General features: G+C 40.6%; 1 protein-coding gene across 1 annotated transcript in view; it reads left to right on the forward strand.

The window, feature by feature from the left end:
* The first annotated feature begins 6,442 nt into the window (after positions 1 to 6,442).
* LOC136873788 (probable G-protein coupled receptor CG31760) overlaps positions 6,443 to 26,072 on the forward strand; it is a 131,599-nt gene continuing 111,969 nt past the window's right edge. Inside the window, exon 1 of the mRNA XM_067147020.2 lies at positions 6,443 to 6,573. Within this exon, the coding sequence (XP_067003121.1) occupies positions 6,490 to 6,573 (84 nt within the window). The 5' untranslated portion in view covers positions 6,443 to 6,489. The remainder of the gene's footprint in view (positions 6,574 to 26,072) is intronic.

Genomic DNA, 26,072 nt, shown 5'->3' on the forward strand with positions numbered 1-26,072 from the left:
GCTTTACGTCGCACGGACACAGACAAGTCTTATATCGACGATGAGATAGGAAAGGGCTAGGAGTGGGAAGGAAGCGGACGTGGCCTTAATTAAGGTACAGCCGCAGCATTTTCCTAGTGTGTAAATAGAAAACCACGGAAAACCATATTCAGGGCTGCCGACAGTGGGGTTGGAACCCACCACAGTCTAATATACACAGTCGCGAAGCTTGGCTCATTTTTTCATCCATGCGACTCCAGCGCTCCACGTGGCCAGCAAGCTTCTGGCCTACTGAGATGTGTAAGTTGTGTATAATTTGCAAAGTTAGTGTGAGGTAGTTCCATTACAAGTGATTCATTTCCTGTTAAATTAAGATGGTGTTCACTAAAGGAGACGTATATAACGCAGTTAACTGCTCCAATAACAAGAAGAAGAGCAGAGCTATCATTTTTTAGGTATCCTAAAGATGCTGAAAGGTCAGGCAAGGATTATTGGCTACGGTTTACATTTTCGCATAATAGACCAATATTGTGAAGCTGTATAAGTAGAAGTTCAAATAAGTAGGTTTTTGGTTTGTCAATTATCCAGAAGTATAACTCAGTGGGGGAAATCCACCCAATTATGAAATTAAATAACGTTTTAACCCAATCTTTTCCTTTAACACGTAGCGATATATTAATTTTCAGGTGCAGAAAATGGCTTGTAAATAATAGGAGGGCTGACTTAATGAAGAAAGATGTGAACTATTTGTACAATAACATAAAGTTATGCTCGAATCATTTTGAAGACAGGCAGTTTGTCAGTCGAGGAGAAGAAATTAGTGTGGAATGCAGTTCCAACTGTATTCGACATTCCAAATAAACCTCCACGGATTTCCTTAAATCGAACGTTATTGATTAGAGATGATGGACCCATGTCAAAGAAAAAGAAATTGTCTTGTAGGCAGTCAAGAGGCGTTGAGAGAACAGGAGCTGCTGTTAGGACAGAGATTGCTTCAGACATCGCACCATCTGTATCGAGTAATCCGGTGGAAGTGTCAGCGCAGAAGAAATATATAAATTGGGTGAAATTATTGATAACCTGAAGAAGAAGAAGAAGAAGAAGAAGAAGAAGAAGAAGAAGAAGAAGAAGAAGAAGAAGAAGAAGTGCAAATATAAGTCAGCTGAAGTGGTTCGTTTGCGGCGGAAGTGTAGGAAGCTAAAGAGGTGTCCATGCACATGCAAATGTCAAGGTAGAAAGCATAAAGTAGGTAGGAAAAGTGTTCTCTCGGACAGAGAAAAACTGAAATGTATAGGTTCTAAATATCTGACGAAGGAGGCACTTAATGTATTGTTCAATCAAATTAGGAAACCGCCACTAAAAAGATCTCCCCTCAGTATTAACACTGCAGAAATACATGGAGGATGTTCGGCTTAAATATGGATTAAATGAAGGTATTTTTCAACTACTGAAAAGTAAAATCTTTTCCAGAATATGAAAGATTAGTGAATATTTTAATGGGTGAAATGTCATTAATGTGCAACATGGCATATGATCCTTCTAGTGAGAGTATCATAGGGTTTGAAGATTTAGGTGATGAACGTACACCTAAAGTAGCAAATAGTGCATTTGTTATGATGATAAATGGGGTTTTTAGCAAGTTCAGGTAGCCGTTATTATATTATATTGTCTTACTCAGGTTGGAATACGTGCCAAGCATTTTCCACAGGAATGCTGTGAAGGTACTAAGCTGTTGCTATTAAAATTATTTGTGAAACTAAGATTATATCACGTCATCAAATTTTGCAATGAAAGTTTTCAGTGCCATAGAAAAACACGAAGTACCTAAAATTCAGTCATTTAAGTTGCTGAGATCTTAACCAACTTCAGTTCAAGAAAAGGTCTTTTAACAAGACTTTCCATGCTGTACCAATAAATAATCCAGTCTATCAGCGTGTTCTGTAAAATTTACTATTAAAATAATTGTTCAGGTGGTTGCAATATTTACAATTTACGTGGTTGAACAATCAGCTGTTGAGTAGACTACAATACCGGCTTGCTGGCCGCTGCGAGCGCTGGTGTCGTTCCGCTTGTCAACAGGCTGCCATTTCATCACTAAGGAGCTTCGCGACTGTGTGTATTAGACTGTGGAACCCACTGTCTCCCGGATGAAAGCTCACAGCTACGCCTCCCTAACCATACAGCCAACTTACCCGATTTCAGCTTCGAACTCTGACCAGAAAGGTTCTGTCATCTAATGTTCAGTATTGCATGAACTCTATCAACGAATTTTCATTCTAAGTTATGCATGTGCTGTCGGTCAGTATTTCTCCTCTCAACATTGTCACATAGCTGTATTTCGAAGCGCAACGATGATATAATTTTCAAAAAATTCTCAGAAACACCAATAGGCAATACAATAAAGATATCATTGAACAATGTTACGATCTCCGAATATACTACGTGTATTCCCTACCTTGCATGCTGCTGTTCTCTTCGATCCTGTCGCCGTTGCTTCACGCATTCTACTACTCCGCTCACCTGTGCTCTGGCTGCGCCATTCATCACGTGACTATGACGTCATCCTCTCTACGCTTCGCCTTCTCCGTTGTCTGTGCGCTGCGTGCTTACTTTGGACACGTGATAATATGCTTCTCGAACTTGCTGGCTTGTAGCCTCCTCACTTTTCTAGATCTTTCTACACCGCTATATACTGTATTCCCACTCCGCTGCTCCAAAATTTGAGTCTGCCTTCGTCTCGGAGTGGTGGAGCACCCAAATAACCGTGCTACTTTGTATTATGTCAATTCCATCTGGACTATTAATCTTCAACAATTTGGTGAGCAAGATTTATCATTATTTGGACATTATTTTTTCATCTGGGCCATCTGCCTGCTGAACTTTTCTTCTGCCGACTTAACACTTTGTATTTTCAAAGCTCATATGAAAAACTGCACTTCTACACGAACTGCGCTACGAACAATATTTTTAAAAAATGTTTAATCACTTCAGTTGTCTTCTAAGACGTATGCTATTTGTAAATTCTGTTCTCATAACATAGTAATACCCTGTGAACAAAATCCTTTCCCCATTCTGATCCTTATCCCACTTCCGTTTCCCCTTCCTTTCGTACTTCTTTTCTTTCAGGTTTTGCTCCCACTTTTCTTATTCAGTTTCTGTATGTATTCATTGTACGCTTGTATTTGTTCGATAGGTTTTTCTTACATGCATTTCGGAAATTCTATTTGTAAATGTGGCACACTTTTCTAATTTTCTCAAGTTTTACATATTTATCTTTCACCACTTGTTAAAATTTGTCTTCGATTTATTTATCTTGTTACTAATGTTTGATTGTTAAATATATTCTATCCATATTGTTAATTGTTGGGTTTTCTCTTGGCCTAGCTCCTTCTTACTGTGCGTTTCCATGGTTTAATTATCATTATTATCCGAGCCTCCCTTTTCTATGACCTCTTTGCTTAAGCTCTATACTATATCACTTCGTGTGTATATTGCCTATACTGACGTGCATTTCAGTTGATACTATTTGTTTATCGCATGCTATCTCACTACAGTATTTGGTATTCAGAGCTCCCTACAGTATTGCTACTTCAAATTTACACCACAACAAGCAGAGAGGGATTTTCAAAGAAACAACACTAGAGACTTCTACCGAACTTTAAAATCTCAAATAACGCCCTACTCAGCCCCTAAACTTCACCTTCGGGGAGCTGACGGAAAGCTGAACATTAACAATGAAGAGTGCATCACAGTTCTAGCAGAGTATTTCAACAACCTTCTAAATTCAAAGGAACCCAAAGAGAAACTGCATTTCGAACCTCAGAATGTTACTAAGTCGGACTCTCACCCACCAACAAAGGAGGAGATCCAGAAAGCCATTTCAGAATTGAAATGTAACAAAGCAGCGGGCGAGGATGGGATCACAGCAGAACTCTGGAAATACGCCGATGAGGAGTCAGTCCAAAGTATCCATGAAATCATATCTAATATCTGGGTGACAGAAACGTTATCTAGTGACTGGACCTCAGCTATCATCCACCCGTTACACACAAAAAAGGCGACAAATCAGATCTCAACAACTACAGAGGGATTTCCCTTGTGTCAGTGACGTACAAGATACTCTCCAAAGTATTACTCATAAGAGTAGAGGCTCAACTAGACTCCTGCATCGCAGAGTACCAGGCTGGGTTTCGCAAGTCGAGGTCATGCGTCGAACAATTCCTGAACCTCAAAACCATCATCACTTACAAAAACCTAAGCGCCTCACCCTACATGGCAACATTTGTTGACTTCCAGAAGGCCTACGATTCAGTAGATAGGGAGTCACTCTTCCAGGCACTTGCTGAACTGGGACTAGATAAGAGAACCTTGAATCTAGTGAAAGCAACTCTTACCAACACTACTGCCAGAATCAAATTCAGAGGGGAACTGTCTCAGAGCTTTGAGATCAAAATAGGTGTTAGACAAGGGGATGGCCTATCTCCAATCCTCTTTAACTGCCTACTCAAAAAAGTCATTTGTGAGTGGACGAAAATGCTAAAGGATGACTCTGGATTGAGAATAGGCTGCAAGAAAGACAAGTTAACAGTCAACTGTTTAGCCTTCGCAGACGACCTTACACTCCTGGCATCCAGTGTGGAGGAAGCTATCCATCAACTATCCTCTCTCGAGCACATAGCAGCCAAAGTAGGGTTGAAGATCGCCGTCTACAAAACACAGTTTATCACCAACATCAAATATGCACTCAAATCAATCCCACTGGGGGACAAAACAGTACAAAGGACTAACTCTTTCAAATACCTAGGAGAATGGATAACCCCAAACATGAATGAAGATCAGGCCATGAATAGCAAATCCATAAAATTGGAAAGCGCCTACCACCTATGTAAAAGTATGTACAAATCCATAACCCTCTCCCATAACCTCAAAATCAGGTATTACACTACTGTAGTGAGACCGTCAGTACTATACGCCTCAGAACGCCTAAACATGGTAAGAAAAGGGCAACTTAGAAAAGTGGAGCTGAAGGAAAGGAAGATCCTGAGAAAAATCATGGGCCCTATTAAAGAAGAAGGCAAGTACAGAATCAAGCACAACAACGAAATGTACCAGCAATTGGAGAGCATTACAACATCTATGAGGAAGAGAAGATTGAACTTATATGGTCATGTCATGAGAATGGACAATCTGAGGCTCTCCTCCAGAATCTTCCACACCATCTCTAGAGGGAAAGCGACTAATGCCAAGTGGGCAAGACTCGTCAGAAAAGACCTTCAAGAATTGGACATTGCTCCCAGTGAAATTTATGACAGGAATAGGTACAGAACGTTGATCAGAACATCAAACTCTCTCCAGTCACCAACAGAAAAAACTGTACGTCCGGGAGGAGGTGTGAAATGGACTCTGGAGCGAAAAGACATTCACAGTGCAAGAATGAAGGAGTACTGGTCAAAGAAGAAAGCTGCTAGAGATAAGAACCACTTGGTCCATAGCAGGCCCAAACGGAACTAAAAACGCATTTATATTTCGGTGAAAAGTACACAAATATTGACAGGCATTTGGTTTAAAGAATATCTAGTATTCAATGTTTAATACACTTAATTATAGTTTAACTGTATTTTGTAATTTAATTTCAACCCTTTCTAATTAGAAGCTCCACCGCCTCTTCATCACTTTTTGTTGAGCTAGAATCTTCACAGCTTTCAATTTCAACCTAAACAGTTATTATTTCAATCTCTTCTTCTATGCCATCTCGTTTCCTATAATAATTCTCTGTGTTCTTCACATGGGTAACAGCCTCCTGACAATCAGTGCGTGTAACATTCCCAAAGATCTCCTCTACCAGTTCTTTTGAAACTGACATGAAAAAATGCTGAACATCCTTTGTCGGTGACTTTCAGTTTTATCAAATTCCATATCTAATCGATAGGATTTAAATCGAGATGATATCACTTAACGTCCTCCTGTTCAAACATGTATCTTTTTTTTTTGATCTAGTAATTTTTAATCACACTTGTTTCGGCTCATCTTGAATCATCTTCAGTGAAAATATATTAAAAGCTACATTAATTGATGTTAAAAGAGTATCATTAAAACCAATCATAAAGAATATATAAAAACAAGTGAGAAATGATTAATCTAAAACAATAAGAAGTTGTGGCAAGGTTGAATACCTCTCAGTCTAAAAGTTCTGTATGCCACTCTAAAACGAGGATGAAATCACAAATTAAAACATAAAAACAGTCTATCGTCAATGAGTCACATGTTCATGTAGCCCAGAGGGAAACAGTAGTGGACGTAATCGGGATGATGTGGTGATAACCTTATAACACTAAACTTAATCAGTTTTGTTCTCTAGATCAGAACTGTTTGGCGATACCAGCATTAGCATTTTTACTTTCCATTTCAAGTCTTCCTTTTGTTTGTTTTATGTTCAGTATATTTCAGGGAAAGTGGTGGTGTACTAAATTGGAATGTTTAATTTCTTTTCAGGACCAATGAGGACGCGTGATGGGCCAGTTCTGGCTCGAGAGGTCGCTGCTATTGGCCACTTTACTAAGCTCCATCAACGGAGATCCAGACAACATGAGGAAGGTAAGAATTGAACACCATTGATCTGTGTGCACTGTAATTCGAAACCACTCGATTTAAAGAATTGTTTCTTGAAAAATAATGGAAATCCACAGCCTCTTTCCAGTCATTCGGCCGGGTCAGGAATGAAGTGAATGAAGGCCCCCATCTAGCACCGAGGATAGGAATTGTGCAGGCTGCCGAAGCCTGTCGCACTCCTCTGGGGCAATGATTAATTCATGACAGATGAAATGATATTGGAGAGTGTTGCTGGAACGAAATATGACAGGGAAAACCGGAGTACCCGGAGAAAAACCTGTCCCAACTCCGCATTGTCTAGCACAAATCCCACATGGAGTGACCAGGATTTGAACCACGGAACCCAGCGGTGAGAGGCCGGGGCGCTGCTACCTAAGTTACGAAGGCTCCTTGAAAATAATAATAATAATAATAATAATAATAATAATAATAATAATAATAATAATTGTACCAGGAGGTACACCTCTACGCCGCACGTTTAAATCTTCCGTCAATAAAACCTCCTCTACAGGAGACACTCTGAACTTAAAACTGGACTAATAAATTTTCTCTGAAGATGGCGCCACTAAAAATTTTTGTTCTGGTGAAGTTTCCTGTACTGTGTACATTTCTACTTGTTTTGTTTCCCGTTTAGCAAGAAGTGTGAACATTCTCTCATAGATGTCTCTGCTAAAAACTATGATCATGCTCCCTGGTGCGAAGTGAAGGAACTTTTTTGAAGAAATTTTGTACTCATAAGTTTTTTTACTAAATTTAGTTCATTCGTTTGTGGGTTGGTAATATTTATCTTTTCTTTCCGCCAGTTTTGAATTTAGCCAATCCCGAATTTCTGTAATTAATTTCCCTCCAATCATGTATTTCTTCTTCGACTTTGAGTGTACCTTCAAGATTGACCAATAAAGTAAGAGGGTGTGGCTTGATTATTCATGAAAGGTCTCGAACTTTCCCCGAGGGTTTATAAACTGCTGATTTTCACGTCTCGTGGCCACTTGATTAACATCTAACCTAGTGTATGGACGTGTAGCAGGAGGCCGGAGGTGCCCCTTTCATCAGGCAGCAGGTCTTCAGTAAGGTAATGGCCGTTTAACATCTTTATTTCTTGCTAGCTCAGCAGTTTAACCCGCGGGAAAGGTCCGAATCCTTTACAATGTAACCTATCTTTCCAACATTTAGTTTTCTTCAGTTTGATGTAAAATCTTCATAAAATCTGTAACTGTAATTCGGGGATAGAGAGTGATTTACCCTCTGGAGCTCCCCTTCATATTGGTTTGAGGTGACGACGTTTTGATAACTGATTTTCTTCCTTTCCATTATGTCTTAAATTATTCTTGTACGAGTCACCTCCATAGGTTGGGATTAGCCCCCGTTTCATCGGCCTTGTGCCTGTTAGGTTTTAAGAAGCTACATAGAGGAGTGCAAGTATCCGCCTCCTTCCTTTTGTTTGGGCCATTTATTTAACGGTTATTTCTTTTACTCGAAGGCCCTGTAGGTTGGGTACGAGATACCCCTGTTTCAATTTGTAAGCTGGGCCATGGAAGGCCACAAAATGTAAGACATTTTTGATGTTGCCTTGACTAGGCTTGGAAAACTGAGAGCGGGTCTGCTCTTTTCTAGTATTGTAAAAGTGCCTCTAGGAGGCTTGACTTTGTAATTCACGGAGCTAGGGCTCCATGTATTGAGGGGTGTTCTGCCCTTGCATAATATGGTGATCTTTGTAGAAATAAGGTCGAAGCTCAGGAATTGTTAAGTGAGGACTTTAAGCACAAGTTTTGTTTATACCAACTATCTTGTCTTAACTAGATTTGACTTTTGCTACTAGTACTTGTGATTTTGTTACTTGTTGAACTTTTTTTTACCAAAAATATAACCTTTGTTAAAATTTTAAATTAACTTTGACTCATCCCGGCACCTTCTTTCACCTCTGCTGATCTACCAAATCACAATAATAATAATAATAATAATAATAATAATAATAATAATAATAATAATAATAATACTGCATTTTAAAATGGCCGTATGACCTTAGCTACTGGGTTGAAAACAAGTCATTGAAAACCAAAACTACCCCGACCAACTATTCTTGAGAGACTCAATACTTGAGGACCTATTATTATTATTATTATTATTATTATTATTATTATTATTATTATTATTGAGGAAGAGAAGACTCATGGCACCAGGGCGTGAAATCGCGAGGGGAAAGGAGACTTCCCCACCACCACCACCACCACCACCGATTATTTTATCTCAAAAGTTCCTCCCCACTAAAATTGCCCAGGGGGAATATTTCATTAAAAAGTAATGATGAAAATGTCGAACACATATATTACTGAGTCTGCCTCTGTGGTGTAGTGGTTAGTGTGATCAGCTGCCACCCCCGGAGGCACGGGTTCGATTCCCGGCTCTGTCACGAAATATGAAAAGTGGTACGAGGGCTGGAACGGGGTGCACTCAGTCTCGGGAGATCAATTGAGTATAGGGGGGTTCAATTCTCTCCTCAGCTATCCTCAAAGTAGTTTTCTGTGGTTTCCCACTTCTCCTCCAGGCAAATTTCGGGATGGTACCTAACTTAAGGTCACGGCCACTTCCTTCCCTCTTCCTTGTCTATCCCCTCCAATCTTCCCGTCCCCCCGCAAGGCCCCTGTTCAGCATAGCAGATGAGGCTGCCTGGGCGAGGTACTGGTCGTCCACCCCAGCTGTATCCCCCGACCCAAAGTCTCACGCTCCAGGACAACGCCCTCGAGACAACAGAGGTGGGATCCCGAGGGAAAAACTAACCCTGGAGGGTAAGCGGATGAAGAGAGAAGAAAGAAAGATATATTACTGAAATTAATGTTTTTCTACTGTACATATTTTCAAGAATATCAACAATAATAGGCGCCTAGTTCGAAGTACCTACTGGTTACTAATATTTTTACTGAACTGTGTAGTGACTAACGGAAAAAGTATAATTAGCTACAAGGAATACTTCCAGTGTTTATCATTCTTGTTATAACAACAGAATTCAAATAAAAAGAGTTAACATTTACTTTTTACTTACAGGAGAATTATATTTCGGCTCTCTTACCGGGTACTGCTTGAAATAAACATTAATAGTTAAGCCATATGATCCTCCACCCACCCTCCCGCACCATTTCTTGTGATTTCGCATCCTGCATTAGACACTAGAACACACAAATGCTCGAATTCTCGAGTATGTGTACCCCAAAGTCCATAAAGCGCGTGACTTAGGATATACAATTCACTATTAGTAATTGAATAATTGAGTGAAAGAAGCAGCTGTCTGTCTGGATATAACCAATTTTGAAGCCAGCAAATATTCCCTGCTCCATTTCGAACGCCGCTATAAAATAACATCACGCAGGAACACAAGGTTCCTTTCTAGGAGAGATATTCCGCTTGACTCCCGCCATGAAGACCAGAGTATTGGAGTTTGTACGTGAAGTTACGGCCTTCATTTCTGTTAATGGGATCGATGTCGATATGGTGTTCAATACCGACCAAAGTCGATTTGTGTATAAATTCACGTTAAATAAGACACTATCAACGACTTTAGAGTCGACTAAAGCTTCTGTTCAAAGCTTTGCACTTACTACCCACCTCTCTACAATTCAGTTGCTTATTTCCATGCCAGCATGCAGGGCGAAGAAACTGTACGTCTGATTTCAGCAAGCGGGGCTAAATTTGGAAAACATGTTTCTGTCACACTAGAACGAAACCAATCTCCAAATATACACCGCTGTGCGAAACTTACGGACGAGATAGATGAAGCAACATAACATATCAACTACTCGGTGGAAATTAATGAAAGTGCGGTAACATGTTGCCAGAGGTCTCCCACACGCGCATAAAAACCTGGCGTGAGGTCAGCACGACTATAGCGCCAAATGGATCTGGCCTCAGGAAACGAGACAATTGAAGGAACGGGACGAGACAATGTGAGTCAATCAGCGAGCTGTTACGGTGCACTGTGGTGGTGTTATTACAACATTGCCAGAAGACAACATTTGGATGACTTCACAATAGGGAAGAATCACCGGGAAACTGGAAGAAGGACGAAGTGTGACTAGTGTAGGCCAGGAGTTTGGTATTACATACAGCATTATTCCACGTGCATGGAGAGCATTCTTAACCACAGTAACTGCTGCCCGAAGGAGAGAAAGGGGTCGACCACAGTCAACTACAGCAGCAGATGACCGCTACATTGTGCAACAGACAAGAAGAGACTCACGTCAAACAGCGGGTGCAATTACAATCACATTTAATAGGACTGCAAGGCACCCTATCTCACGCTCCCCAGTGGCACGGTGACTGCATGGTGGTGGTCTGTTTGTCCGACGACCATTACGATGTGTTCCGTTGTTACCCGCACATTGGCGCCACCGTTTGCGATGGTGCCAAGAGCATCAGGTCTGGACCGACGAGGAGTGGGGTAGCATGCTCTTCTCATATGAGAGCAAATTCAGTCTGAGTAGTGATGCTATACGTACCCTCATCTGCAGAGAGGTGGGAACACGTAATGCACCCAAGAACATTGTCGAACATGATCATTTTCGCAGTCCAAGTGTTATAGTGTAGGGAGGCATAAAGTTTCATGGGCGTGCCGACCTCCAAATCTTTGAACGGGTTACACTCACCGGTCAACGTTATTCTGACATTATACTCCTTTCTCATGTGCGTCTTTTCAGGGGTGCATTCGGCCCTAACTTCATTTTTATGGATGAAAATGCACGACCGCATCGAACAGTGCATGTGGAGGAGCTCTTGAAACGAGAGGATATTCGGCAAATGGACTGGTCTTCCCGTTTCTCCGACTTAAATCCCATCGAGCACGGGTGGGACATGTTGGGCAGACGTATTGCAGCACGTCCACATGCACCAACGACCATCCAGCAGTTGTCAACCGCGCTGGTGGAGGAATGGAACGCTCTACCACAATAACTCCTTACCAATCTTGTGGCGAGCACGGGAACACGTTGCAGAGTATGCATCGCGGTCCGTGGTGATCATACACCTTTTCAAGAACCATGTCCCTTCTTTTGTGATGTCCAGGAGACCATCATGAGTCGCAGTGACTTACTTGTAATGTATTGTCTCTGTGTAAAAGTGTCATTTCTGTTCGTCTCATCGCATATTCCTTCCAGTTGCCTACCGTGCCGTACTGTAACACTTCTTCCTATGTATGGTTCAAGTTTCATCGAGCTGTGTTACTTGGCAGTGACACAACATGCGAAAGTTACTTTCGTCCTTAAGTCTTGCACAGTAGTGTAGAATATGATTGCAGTACCAGTGTTAACATATGAACAATTCTTGGACGCGTCAAGTACTGGAATCAGAACTAAAGAAAGCATCGCTTCTGTTGCTGGATTCGTGATCTGGTTAAACCGACACAAATTCATCGACCAAAGCCCCAGAAATGTAAATTTGCACAGCTGGGAAGAGTAACTCAGACGGCAAAGCGCTGGTGATCTGACTCCAAATTGGCATGTTCTATCCTGGCGCTCAATTACGCCAGCCTCGTGTCGGTAGATTTTTCTCTACGTAAAAGAAATCCTGCGGGACCAACTTCAGGCACCTCAATCTCTCCGAAAACCGTAAAAGTATTTAGTGGGACGTAAAACCAATAAAATGATGTATTATTATATTTGCACACAAAAGTCTTACCACCTACAACCACAAAGTACAGTACTGCCCAAGGCCGTACCCAGGGGAAAGTTAGAGGGGTTCAAACCCCTTCCGAAATAAAAATAGACTTGACAAATTTAAACAGCCTACAGTAAATTGTAAATATTATAAAAGTAAGCATTTGCAAAATAAACAAGTGAATTTAATGTATTAAATCTGTGCCATCTTTAAATGTTTCTCTACCGGGCGAGTTGGCCGTGCGGTTAGGAGCACGCAGCTGTGAGCTTGCACCTGGGAGATATTGGGTTCGAGCCCCACTATCGGCACCCCTGAATAGGTTTTTCCGTGGTTTCCAAATTTCACACCAGGCAAATGCTGGGGCTGTACCTTAATTAAGGCCACAGCCCCTTCCTTCCCACTCCTAGGTCTTTCCTATCCCATCGTCGCCATAAGACCTATCTGTGTCGGCGCGACGTAAAGCAATAATGTTGCTCTGTTTTAGGAGTTGCGTGTGATCACAAACTTTCGCACTTTACACCGGTTACTTTGGTCTCTTGCTCGTTCACTCAGAAGGTTTCGTGACCAGTGGCGGCGACTGCCCCTCCCCCGACTTTGTGGAGATAACATTACATTTTTACTCCATTTTAGCCGCCTGAAACTAGGATTTATTTTTTTAGAAAGCAATTTGTACAAACCATGTTGTCTTATCAGTTAAAGTTTACCTATCATTTCTTTAATCCATATACTGTATATAAAAAAATATAAAGGTCCAATAATGCTGCCTTGAGGAATTCCCCTCTTAATTATTACAGGGACAGATAAAGCTTCGCCTATTCTAATTCTCTGAGTTCTATTTTCTAGAAACAGGGCCACCCACTCAGTCACTCTTTTGTCAAGTCCAATTGCACTCATTTTTGCCAGTAGTTTCCCATGATCTACCCCATCAAATGCCTTAGACAGGTCAATCACAATACAATCCAATTGACCTCTTGAATCCAGGATATCTGCTATATCTTGCTGGAATCCTACAAGTTGAGCTTCAGTGGAGTAAATTTTCCTAAACCCGAACTGCCTTCTATCAAACCAGTTATTAATTTCGCAAACTTGTCTTATATAATCAGAAAGAATACTTTCCCAAAGCTTACATGCAATTCATGTCAAACTGACTAGTCTTTAATTTTCAGCTTTATGTCCATCACCCTTTCGTTTATACACAGGGGCTACTATAGCAACTCTCCATTCATTTGGTATAGTTACTTCATTCAAACAATAATCAAATAAATACTTCAGATATGGTACTATATCCCAACCCATTGTCTTTAGTATATCCCACAAAACCTTATCAATTCCAGCTGCTTTTCTACTTTTTAACTTTTGTATCTTATTTTAAATGCCATTGCTGTCATAGGTAAATTTTAATACTTCAATAGTATTAGTCACCTCCCCTATCTGGACATTATCCTTGTAACCAACTATCTTTACATACTGCTGACTGAATACTTCAGCCTTTTGAAGATCCTCGCATACACACTCCCCTTGTTCATTAATGACTCCTGGAATATACTTCTTGGAACCTATTTCTGCCTTAAAGTACCTAAACATACTCTTCCATTTTTCACTAAAATTTGTACGGCCGCCAATTATGCTTGCCATCATGCTATCCTTAGCTGACTTCTTTACTAGATTCAATTTCCTAGTAAGTTCCTTCAATATCTCCTTACTTCCACCGCCATTTCTAACTCTATTTCTTTCCAACCTGAACTTCCTTCTTAGTCTCTTTACTTCTCTGTTATAATATGGTGGGTCTTTATCATTCCTTACCACCTTTAAAGGTACAAACCACCGAGCTCGATAGCTGCAGTCGCTTAAGTGCGGCCAGTATCCAGTATTCGGGAGATAGTAGGTTCGAACCCCACTATCGGCAGCCCTGAAAATGGTTTTCCATGGTTTCCCATTTTCACACCAGGCAAATGCTGGGGCTGTACCTTAATGAAGGCCACGGCCGCTTCCTTCCCACTCCTAGCCCTTCCCTGTCCCATCGTCGCCATAAGACCTATCTGTGTCGGTGCGACGTAAAACAACTAGCAAAAAAAAAAAAGGTACAAACCTATTTTCACATTCCTCAACAATTGCTTTAAACCCATCCCAGAGTCTGTTTACATTTTCATTTACCGTTTCAACCGATCATAGTTACTTATTAAAAACTCCCTCATACCTGTTTTATCAGCCATATGGTACTGCCGAATAATCCTGATTTGAATATCTTCCTTTCAAATTTATTTATAACCAGCACAGAAACAGCTTCGTGAAGACTAATACCATCTATTACTTCGGTTTCTCTATAGAGCTCATCTGGTTTTACTAGCACCACATGCGGAATATTCTTCCCTCTAGTTGGTTCCATCACTTTCTGAATCAGATGCCCTTCCCATATTAACTTATTTGCCATTTGTTGGTCATGCTTCCTATCGTTCGCATTACCTTCCCAATTAACATTTGGTAAATTGAGAACACCCGCTACAATCATGATCCTTTCCTTATCGTTTCCCACATAGCTGATTATCTTATCAAATAATTCTGAATCAGCGTCTGCGCTACCCTTTCCTGGTCTGTACACTCCAAAGACATCAAGTTGCCTATTATCTTTAGAGATGAGCCTTACTCCTAGAATTTCGCGTTTGTCATCTTTAACTTTTTCGTACCTTACAAATTCTTCTTTCACCAGAATGAATACTTCCCCTCCTACCATTCCTGTACTATCTTTACGATACACACTCCAGTTCCGTGAGAAAATTTCTGCATCCGTTATATCATTTCTCTGCCATGATTCAACTCCTATTACAACATCTGGTAAGTATATATCTGTTAAATTACTTAATTCTATTCCTTTCTTTACAATACGTCTACAGTTGAGCACTAACATTTTTGTCATCCCTACTTGATTTCCAGTTCCCTGTTCCCTTAACACCGCTCCCTAGGCCACCCCGATTCCCTGAATGTACCTCCCTATAACCCTTCTAAACAAATTTGCTAACTTATATATACCACTGCTGTTTAAGTGAAGGCCATCTCAGTGCAGATCCGTATCTCCTACCCACTCATTAGGATCTAGAAATCTCACTCCCAGTTTCCCCACATACCCACTCCATAGTCTCATTTAAATCCCCAATCACCTTCCAGTCAGTATCCTTCCTACACAGTATTCCACTGATAACAAACTTCGCTTCCTTAAACTCACCCGTGCTGCATTCACCAGGTCCCGCAATGTATTAAAGAAAAGCATATCTATGAAACAAAATGCCAGTTTTAAATGCAAAACACATCGTATTATTAAAGACATATATCTGTGGCTTGGTTCTAAAAGGGCCAATGTCAAGAAACCAGATTTTGAAGTTTTGCTTATAGTTTTCCAATTATTTTTTTCAACAACTAACTTTAAATAACTTTATACTTTCTTTATGGAAGCCACCTTATTAAACGCTAATGTTTTCTATCGTATTCTTTAAAAATTGCCAGGTCTCTAATCTTTATTGGTAAACTAACATTATTGGCAAGGGTTTATTTAATTAAACGTTAACTGTTCGTTTAGTACTTAACAGAGACACTGGCCCTTTTAACATGTTTCGAGCCAGGATAAAACGCGTTTTTATCAGTTAATATCTCAATTTCGATAAGAAATGCATTGGCTCTTTTAGAACCAAGCCACAGAAACAAAATAAGAGTTGTTCTAGCAAAACACATTGTATTATTGAAGATAAATATATCCACGAAACTCATAAAACACTTCTATTTTGACAACGAAGACCGCGGTTGGTGAGCGTTAGGAGTCACACACGGTCTAAAGGACTGTATAATAAGGCAACGCCAGGAGTCGTGCACGGTGGAAACGACCAGGCTTACAGAAAAAGTTGCTCACTGACTGACTGGTGAAGAAAGGGGGGGGGGGGGGGGGGAACAGCGAACGTAAGCACGTGTAGTGGACGAGTCCACTGAAATATGCAGGAAGGGAGTAAGCTATATACCGTGAAACTATTTCGAAAAAATAAAAAATGCATGCGCCCGGTCTAAAATATCGTGACGCGACCCCTCGCAGGTTAAGGCCACAGCCACTTCCCTCCCGTTGCTAGGCCTTTCCTATCCCATCGTCGCCACAAGACATTTGTGCCGGGGAGACGTAAATCAAATTGTAAATAATAACAATAATATTAATAAAAATAATAATAATAAATATTAAGAAATTGGGCTGTTGAGGTAGAGCTCTTCGAAATGCGACCCTAGTTTTAAACTTTTAAGCACATACACACAAAAATGTCAGAATAGAAGACATTGCTTTGCTGTGACCTACAAACATTTATTTACCTTCGTCTCAAGCTCGTGAACAGCATGTAGCCAGGCAGGGAATGCTGAACTATTTGCTTGGCAGTGCCACTTCATTTATTAACTCAATATGGAAAGAACACTTAAATCTACATTCGTTGTTCTTCACAGATATTTACCACGACAGATTTCCGCTGTAAATTTTATATATCTTCCACTCAAGAAAGGTGGAAAGAGGGTCTGTTAAGAGGGCATAAAATAAAGTGATGACAACAAGTTCAAGAGGAAGATGGAAGCTGAGATAGAGGAATAGAATGGTTTATGTCCTTAAAGGGAAGGGACAAGAATGCAAGGGACAGCCAGAAATGGAGGAGACTTATCATTACAGCTGACCTCTGAACTGGGTTGAAGAGTGGAGGAGGAATAGAAGAAGAAGTATAAACAAGAATAAAAGAAAGAAAGAAAAAAAGAAATACAAACAGAAGTCGAAGTAGAAATTCATATATTTTAGGGAGTATTCCTCTGTTTCGTATAAGCACACAATAAAACTTCAAGTGGAAGCGATGTTTGTCTGTGTATTTGTTCCGTCGTAACTCTGAAACGGTCGAAGGTATTTCGGTGAAGTTTATGTGCGCTCTTAACTTAAATACTAGGCTATATGCGGTACTATAAGGATTCACACACAGAAAAAGGATATGCAGAGCATGTCTTCAAGAAACTCTTTGCCTTGACCATTAATAGACCTGCTATTTCAGAGGAATGCAGAAAGAGCAGAAACAATAGATCTTAACCTATTTCTGTCTAGCGTGACATGTATGTCACATGTGCTTGCTGGTGTTTCTTAGCAACAGTGCGGCACCAATAATAGGCTTCTAACATTGATAAGGGCATGTTTGTTGTCACAATAATTTTTATTCAACAGCGTGGCATACTTCTTATATGACAGGTATATAAATAAAAGTGTTCTTCTGCTTACATGATTTTTTTTTTTTTTTTTTTTTTTTTACTATTTGCTTTACGTCGCACCAACACAAATATGTCTTATGGCGACGATGGGATAGGAAAGGCCGAGAAAGTGGAAGGAAGCGGCCGTGCCCTTAATTAAGGTACAGCCCCGGCATTTGTCTGGTGTGAAAATGGGAAACCACGGAAAACCATCTTCAGGGCTGCCGACAGTGCGGCTCGAACCCACTTTCTCCCGATTACTGGATACTGGCTGCACTTAAACGACTGCAGCTATCGGGCTCGGTCTTACATGATTCAATGGCGCACCATAAAAAGTAAGTAAAATTATTTGATTATGGAAAGGCGTCTTGCCAATAAAAAATATGCAAATTCCAATGTAAAGAATGTAAAAATATAATGACTAATATTTATTTTACTGTAACAACTAATTAGGAACGTATATGTACAGTGTTACATGGCTGTAACATATAGGCTATGTTACACGAGGCATTTTATACATTCATAACAGGGTATTGATTCCAGATCATTGACGGCGCATTAAGTGATGTCTGTTCTGGAAGAAGAATAAAGTGTAGTTTCTAGTTTTCAAAGTTTGTATCTTACTGTAAATGTCATTTTTATCACAGGTAAATTTTAATATTTCGTTAGTATTAGTCACCTCCTCTATTTGGTATAGCCCCTTCATGCAAACAATAATCAAGTAAGTACTTCATGCACATGAAATCTTAAAAAATTACAATTCTGCCAATGTGTGGGAAATTCTTCGGAATATAGGTTTGACACAAATAAAACCGACGAAAATAACACTGACTTGCCATTAGACGAATTAAATAAATATTTCTGCTCACAAAATTCACATACAGACGAACGAATTAAAGGAGAACAATCGACAGACAATATACGAAAAGAAGACACGATGGAGAAGATTTTATTTTTCACATGTACCTCTTAATGACGCCAGCGAAGCAATTCATAAAATAAAGTCGGAGGCTACTGGATGTGGCGGAAAAAATTGACATTAATTGAAAGGCTCCCTGAAAATTGTTCTAGTAGTAGGGCTATACGGGTTCTAAACCACCTCGTCAGCATATTTTGTGCTGAGTCAGCATCCGAGGTCATTGGCCCCGGCTAAGGTCATTGACCCCATGACATCATGACCACGTGGCCGTGACGTTACGAGCACGTGGCCTTGTTTGTAAACAAAGCCACGTGCTTTTGACAGCATGCGTCCGTTTTGTATTAAATATGCCCTGGTATTGTCATTCATCCTCTTGTCTTGAACAGCTGTCGTGGTTATATTTGGCGGAGAGAAGAAACCTACCCTCTGTTTCGCTTGTCCACAACGTCCTCCGTACAAACACACCAGGTTATCTGAGAAAATGAAAATGGAAATGAAAATCCACAGCCTGTTTCCAGTCATTCGATCGGGTCAGGAATGAAATGAATGAAGCCCCATCTAGCGGCGAGGACATGAATAGTGCCGGGTGCCGAAGCCTGTCGCACACCTCTAGGGGCAATGATTAATGAATCATCATCATCATCATCATCATCTGTTTACCCTCCAGGTTCGGCTTTTCCCTCGGACTGAGCGAGGGATCCCACCTCTACCGCCTCAAGGGCAGTGTCCTGGAGCTTCAGACTCTTGGTCGGGGGATACAACTGGGGAGTATGACCAGTACCTCGCCCAGGCGGCCTCACCTGCTATAGTGAACAGGGGCCTAGTAGGGGGATGGGAGGATTGGAAGGGATAGACAAGGATGAGGGAAGGTAGCGGCCGTGGCCTTAAGATAGGTACCATCCCGGCATTTGCCTGGAGGTGAAGTGGGAAACCACGGAAAACCACTTCGAGGATGGCTGAGGTGGGAATCGAACCCGCCTCTACTCAGTTGACCTCCCGAGGCTGAGTGGACCCCGTTCCAGCCCTCGTACCACTTTTCAAATTTCGTGGCAGAGCCGGGAATCGAACCCGGACCTCCGGGGGTGGCAGCTAATCACGCTAACCACTACACCACAGAGGCGGCTGATTAATGAATGATAGGTGAAATTATATTGGAGAGTGCTGCTGGAAAGAAATATGACAGGGAAAACCGGAGTACCCGGAAGAAAACCTGCCCCGCCTCCCAGCACAAATCTCACATGGAGTGACTGGGATTTGAACCACGGATCCCAGCGGTGAGATGCTGGCGCGTTGCCACCTCGGCCACGAAGGCTCTACACCAAGTTATCTGAGAACAGATCTTAAATACTTGTCATCCCCAAACAGTACACCTATAAGGTCAAAAACCTCTTCCCTGGTGAGCTTCTCAATTTACCGCTCGACAGGTTACAACTCCTGCATACCTGCAACCATACGCTCCTGGAATTAAGAAATTAGTATTTAATATTTTTAATAGTAACTCTCTGAAATTTACCTTTTGTTTATAACTAGTTTAATTTCATAAGTAATTATATGTAATAAGGAATCTTAAGACTCTGTAGTTTGTACAATGTAGCATATATAAGATGATTTGATATAAGAGGTTTCATAGCTTGAGCCATGTCATATAAAATAAGTCAATAAATAATGAATAAAAATGAAATGGCGTATAACTTTTAGTGCCGGGAGCGTCCGAGGACAAGTTCGGCTCGCCAGATGCAGGTCTTTTAATTTGAGACAGCAGTAACTGATCGGTTTAGTGCATTTCGGGGCTTCGGATATAATTTTTTAACAGAATATTTTCTGGTGCTGTAGATTTTTAAAAGTAGTTCGCGACGAAATATTGACTTTTTATAACTTTTTATAATTTGCTTTACGTCGCACCGACACAGAAAAGTCTTATGATGACGATGGGTTGGAAAATGGCTACGAGAAGGAAGGAAGCAACCGTGACCGTAATCAAGGTACAGGCCCAGCATTTGCCTAGTGTGAAAATCGGAAACCACCATCTTCAGGGCTGCCGACAGTAAGGTTCGAATCTACTATCTTCCGAATGTAAACTGATAACTGCGTGACCCAAACCGCACAGCTACTTGCACGGTGTTGCTAAAGATTCATGAGGCAGAATTGTAGACAGTGAACGGAAGTATCATCACACATTACAGCGCTTGTCTATAGGTTGAAGAAGAGTATTTTCAACACTATGACATCATAGTGTTGTATCATTCAAATATATTTCATTACAAACACTAGTCTCATCTGTCTCATGGAATAGGTCAGAGTATGTAGGGAGCGAGAAGCCCTGCTATAATACAATAGTGGGTGGGTACTGCTATCTTACTATAGTGGGTGGTGTACTGTTATACAATAGTGATAGGTAATCTGAAGTTCGAAGAGCGGAGTATAATAAGATATTAGCAGTACCGTAGAAAGCTCAGTGTACCAAAGTATAGTAGTGAAATAGATAATGTGAATAATAATAATAATAATAATAATAATGAATGATTTAAACCAAGGAAACGCACAGTGAGAAGGAGCTAGGCCAATAGGAAGACCAAAAAGATAGCAAATATATTTAACAATAAAACATAACAACAAGATAAATAAAATCGAAGATAAATTTATAACAAATGGTGAAAGATGAATATACCAGAGTAGAGAAAAATCCGAAAAGTGTGCCACATTTACAAATAGAATATCCAAAAATGCATAAGGGGAAAGCCTAATAAATAATTTACCAACGTACAATAAATATAAAAACTAAATAGGACAGTAGGAGTAAAGATCAGAAAGAAAAGAAGGACAAAAGAAAGGGGGAAGGGAAGTGACATAAGGATTAGGGCGGGGAAAGGATTTTCTTCACCGGGTTATTCCAAGATTTTTTTATTTTTTTATATAGGTCCAAGAAGACATCTGAAATGATTATAAATAATTCATAACTGTCCGTAGCGCATGTTCGTATAGTGATGCAGTCTATGAGCTTTAAAATGTAGCATACCAACTTGACGGAAGAAAATTTGAACTGGCAAGAGGCCGGATGAAAATTTAAAGTCCCAATAAAGATAAATTACAATAAGTCTTGCTCACCAAATAGCTTGAAGACAGAGTCCAGATGGAATAGGCATGATTTACAAGAGGCACAGTACTTTGGCACTCCACCACTCCGCTATGAAAACCCGACTCAAATGTGAAGAAGCGGAGTGGGCAATATATAGTGGAATAGAATATTCCAGAAAAGTAAAGAAGGCTACAAGCCATTGAGTTCGAGAAACATGAGGTCACGTGTACACACAGCGCACAGGCAAGGGCGAAGTGCAGCGAGGATGACGTAATCACACTGGTAGAGCACAGGTGAGTGGAGTGCGTGATGCGGCGAGGACGAGCTCGAGGCGAACAGCAGTATGTAAGGTAGGGAAATGTGCAGTAGATGCGGCGATCGTAATAAGTAAAATGTAGCTGCTGAGGGGTGAGTGGTGCTGAATAATGACATTTGGAGCACGACTAGTGCGTATAGCTCAGTGAGGAAAGCAATGGCGAACAACCTCATTCCTCACCCTGCCTAGAATGCTTCATTTCGGCGCCGCCATTTGGTTTTGTGTTTTCCCCTATAAACTCAAAATCTTTAATGGTACCATTTGAGGATCCAATCAGCCTTCGGGCGTATGACCAAACAAACAAACAAACAAACAAACAGATCTGTTTTTCAATTTGATTATCTATCGAAGTTGATGAGTTTTCTACGGTCGTACAGGAAGGATGTGGCGGCGGCCGCGCTCTCATTTACCGACAGGCGGCATGCAGGAAAGATAGCAACTCTTGCGTGACTCGCCTTGTACAGGGTGACCCAAAAAGTCCGTTAACATTTGACGAAGCAGTACTTCACGGAATATTGGAGATAGAGGGGTAATAATTGACAAACATCAATCAATTAATCAATCAATACTGATCTACATTTAGGGCAGTCGCCCAGGTGGCAGATTACCTTACTGTTGTTTTCCTAGCCTTCTCTTAAATGATTGCAAAGAAATTCGAAATTTATTGAACATCTCCCTTGGTAAGTTATCCCAATCCCTAATTCCCCTTCTTATAAACGAATATTTGTCCCAATTTGTCCTCTTGAATTCCAACTTTATATTCACATTGTGATCTTTCCTACTTTTATAGACACCAATCAAACTTATTCGTCTACTGATGTCATTCTCTGCCATCTCTCCACTGACAGTTCGGAACATACCACTTAGCCTAACAGCTCGTCTCCTTTCTCCCAAGTCTTCCCAGCCCAAACTTTGCAACATTGCTGTAACGCTACTCTTTTGTCTGAAATCATCCAGAACAAATCGAGTTGCTTTTCTTTGGATTTTTTCCAGTTCATGAATCAAGTAATCCTGGTGAGGGTCCCATACGCTGGAACCATACTCTATTTGGGGTCTTACCAGAGACTTATATGCCCTCTCCTTTACATCCTTACTACAACCCCTAAGTACCCTCATAACCATGTGTAGAGATCTGTACCTTTTATATACATTCATATTTATGTGATTACCCCAATGGAGATCTTTCTCTATATTAACACCTGGGTACTTACAATGATCCCCAAAAGGAACTTTCACCCCATTAACACAGTCATATAAACTGAGAGGACTTTTCCTATTTGTGAAACAACCTGACTTTTAACCTCGTTTGTCATCACGCCACTGCCTACTGTCCATCTCACAACATTATTGAGGTCATTTTGCAGCTGCTCACAATCTTGTAACTTATTTATTACTCTCTACAGAATAACATCATCTGCAAAAAGCCTTGTCTCTGATTCCACTTCTTTACACATATCATTGATACATATAAGTAAACATAAAGGTCCAATAATACTTCCTTGAGGAATTCCACCTTAATTATTACAGGCACAGATAAATATTCGCCTAATCTAATTCTCTGAGTTCTGTTTTCTAGAAATATAGCCGCCCATTCAGTCACTCTTTTGTCTAGTCCAATTGCACTCATTTTTGCCAGTAGTCTCCCATTATCCACAATATCAAATCCCTGAGATAGGACAGTCCTGTTACAGTCCATTTGACCTCCTGAATCCAGGATATCTGCTATATGTTGCTGGGATCCAACAAGTTGAGCTTCAGTGGAATAACCTTTCCTAAATCTAAACTGCCTTCTATCAATCCAGTTATTAATTTTGCAAACATGTCTATAGGTGGGCCGGCGTAAGGTTGCACATGACAGCTGCGCACAATGTTGGTCACACTGCAATGGCACACGAAGCGATGTTGCCGCCGCAACAACAGCTGATTGCACGACACGTGAGTTTTAAAAAACATGGGAGAAATGCTTTTAATGTCATCGCAATGATACACAACACAAATACAAATGAAATCGGCCGACAAAATCGAACTTTTAACACACCGATTATATTTACAATAAAATACTTCATCACACAAAAGAATACGAGATAAATATACTACGGAGTTCTTATTATCGCGATGTTAGAAAATACGGAAGAAATCGGCCGACAATAATCTCATTTCAAATACACCAATAAATAATATACACCGGTGCTAACATAAAAGGTTTCAAGTAAAACACAGTACCAATTTACGAAAATTCAGAAATCTTATTTTCATACCTAATTCACACAGGTAGAGGCTCGATACCCTCCAGATCACTGCCATCACAACCGTCGCCTTCGTTGTCGTCTAGGCCGATCATCAACTCCTGACAGTCACTGATGATGCCATGTATTGCCATTGCCGAGTTAATGAATGTTACGACATGGCTAACTTTCTTCCTCCACAAAGCCGCATCCATTCGAGCAATACCCTCCCGGAGCAGTCCTTCCACTTCAGTAATTGTGAACAACTTGTTATTAGTGCGTACGTAATGTTTTACTTCACCCCATACCGTACCAACTCAATGAGGTTGAAGTGACAGTGGTAGGGTGGCAACCTAATAACCTCGTGCCCTTAGTCCTTCGCTACCTTGTCGGCTAATTTAGTCATACAAATATGCGCTGGGATATTTCTTTACTGCAGCCATTCCACTAACAGCTCTTTACGGGCGCTCGAAGTAGGTGTCTTGTTCAGTATTACAGAGTGGTAAGGTGCATTGTCCATAACAATGACAGAAGGGACTTTGAGCTGTAATAATCGTACACGTGTCTTCGTATTTCATCAGCATGAAAAGAATTAATTCCTGTTACAGGAGTTGGCTTAATTCGTTTCTTTCTCAGAGTGCTGTGAAACAAGTCCCTACTATCAGGCCCGTTTCCGCTACTGCTATGTTCCAGAGTCCCTTTTTCCTTCTGTTCTTGGAGGCGAACACCTGCCTGAATAACAGTACGCTTTGAATGCCCCTAATGTTTGTCATATGCGTTCCACAACTTGATCTGCAAGAACAGAGAGATGGCTATACAAGCATATGAATTTCCTCTGCCTCTCGTAAAACTCACTAGTTCTCCGCACTAATTCTAACGCCTGACTATTAAGAGTCAGTCTGCGGCGCAAGAGGGTTATCACTTCGCGGTTCATGACTATGTTGTCGTTTACGTCACATCGCACTGTATTCGTTAAAATAAAATTTCACGATTATCTCACAAAGAAAACAAAACTTTCATAAACGCGCGAATCACACCTGACCACGTGATAACGGCGACAGACAAAACGGCAACACTTCAATAGATAGTTATAGATGGTGCCACCGTACTACACACATTGCCAACAACAATCAACTGAAAATAGTTCGTATTTATTCTTTGGCTCACTTATACGTCATAATATTTTAAATGGTCATTTTTGTATAAGCAAATAAAATATTATATGCACTATACGGAATTAAATACGAATTAACATGAATAAAATGCGTAACTGTATCTCACATAAAAAGTAGTAGATTGCTGATTCTGATTGACGGGTGACGTTCTTCATTTCATTTTGTAGTGGTGCCAACATGACTTACAACTGTCAAGTGCAACCTTGTGCCGGCCCACCTATAATACAGTCAAAAAGAATGCTTTCTCAAAGCTTACATGCAATGCATGTCAAACTGACTGGCCTGTAATTTTCAGCTTTATGGCTATCACCCTTTTCTTTATACACAGGGACTACTGTAACAACTCTCCATTCATTTGGTATAGCTCCTTCATGCAAACAATAATCAAATAAGTACTTCGGATATGTATCCCAACTCATTGTCTTTAGTATATCCTCATAAATCTTATCAATTCCAGCCGCTTTTCTAGTTTTCAAATTTTGTATCTTACTGTAAATGTCATTTTTATCATATTTAAATTTGAATACATCTTTAGCATTAGTCACCTCCTCTATCTGGACATTATCCTTGTAACCAACAATCTTTACATACTGCTGACTGAATACTTCTGCCTTTTGAAGTTCCTCGCATACACACTCCCCTTGTTCATTAATGATTCCTGAAATGTCCTTCTTGTAACCTGTTTCTGCCTTAAAGTACCTAAATATACCCTTCCATTTTTCACTAAGATCTGTATGACAGTCCATTATGCTTACCAGCATGTTATCCTCAGCTGACAACTTTGCTAGATTCAATTTCCTAGTAAGTTCTTTAAATTTCTCCTTACTTCCACAGCCATTTTAACTCTATTTCACCGGGCGAGTTGGCCGTGCGCGTAGAGGCGCAC

This window comes from Anabrus simplex, chromosome 1, assembly GCF_040414725.1.
Source record: "Anabrus simplex isolate iqAnaSimp1 chromosome 1, ASM4041472v1, whole genome shotgun sequence".
Classification (NCBI taxonomy): Eukaryota; Metazoa; Arthropoda; class Insecta; order Orthoptera; family Tettigoniidae; genus Anabrus; species Anabrus simplex.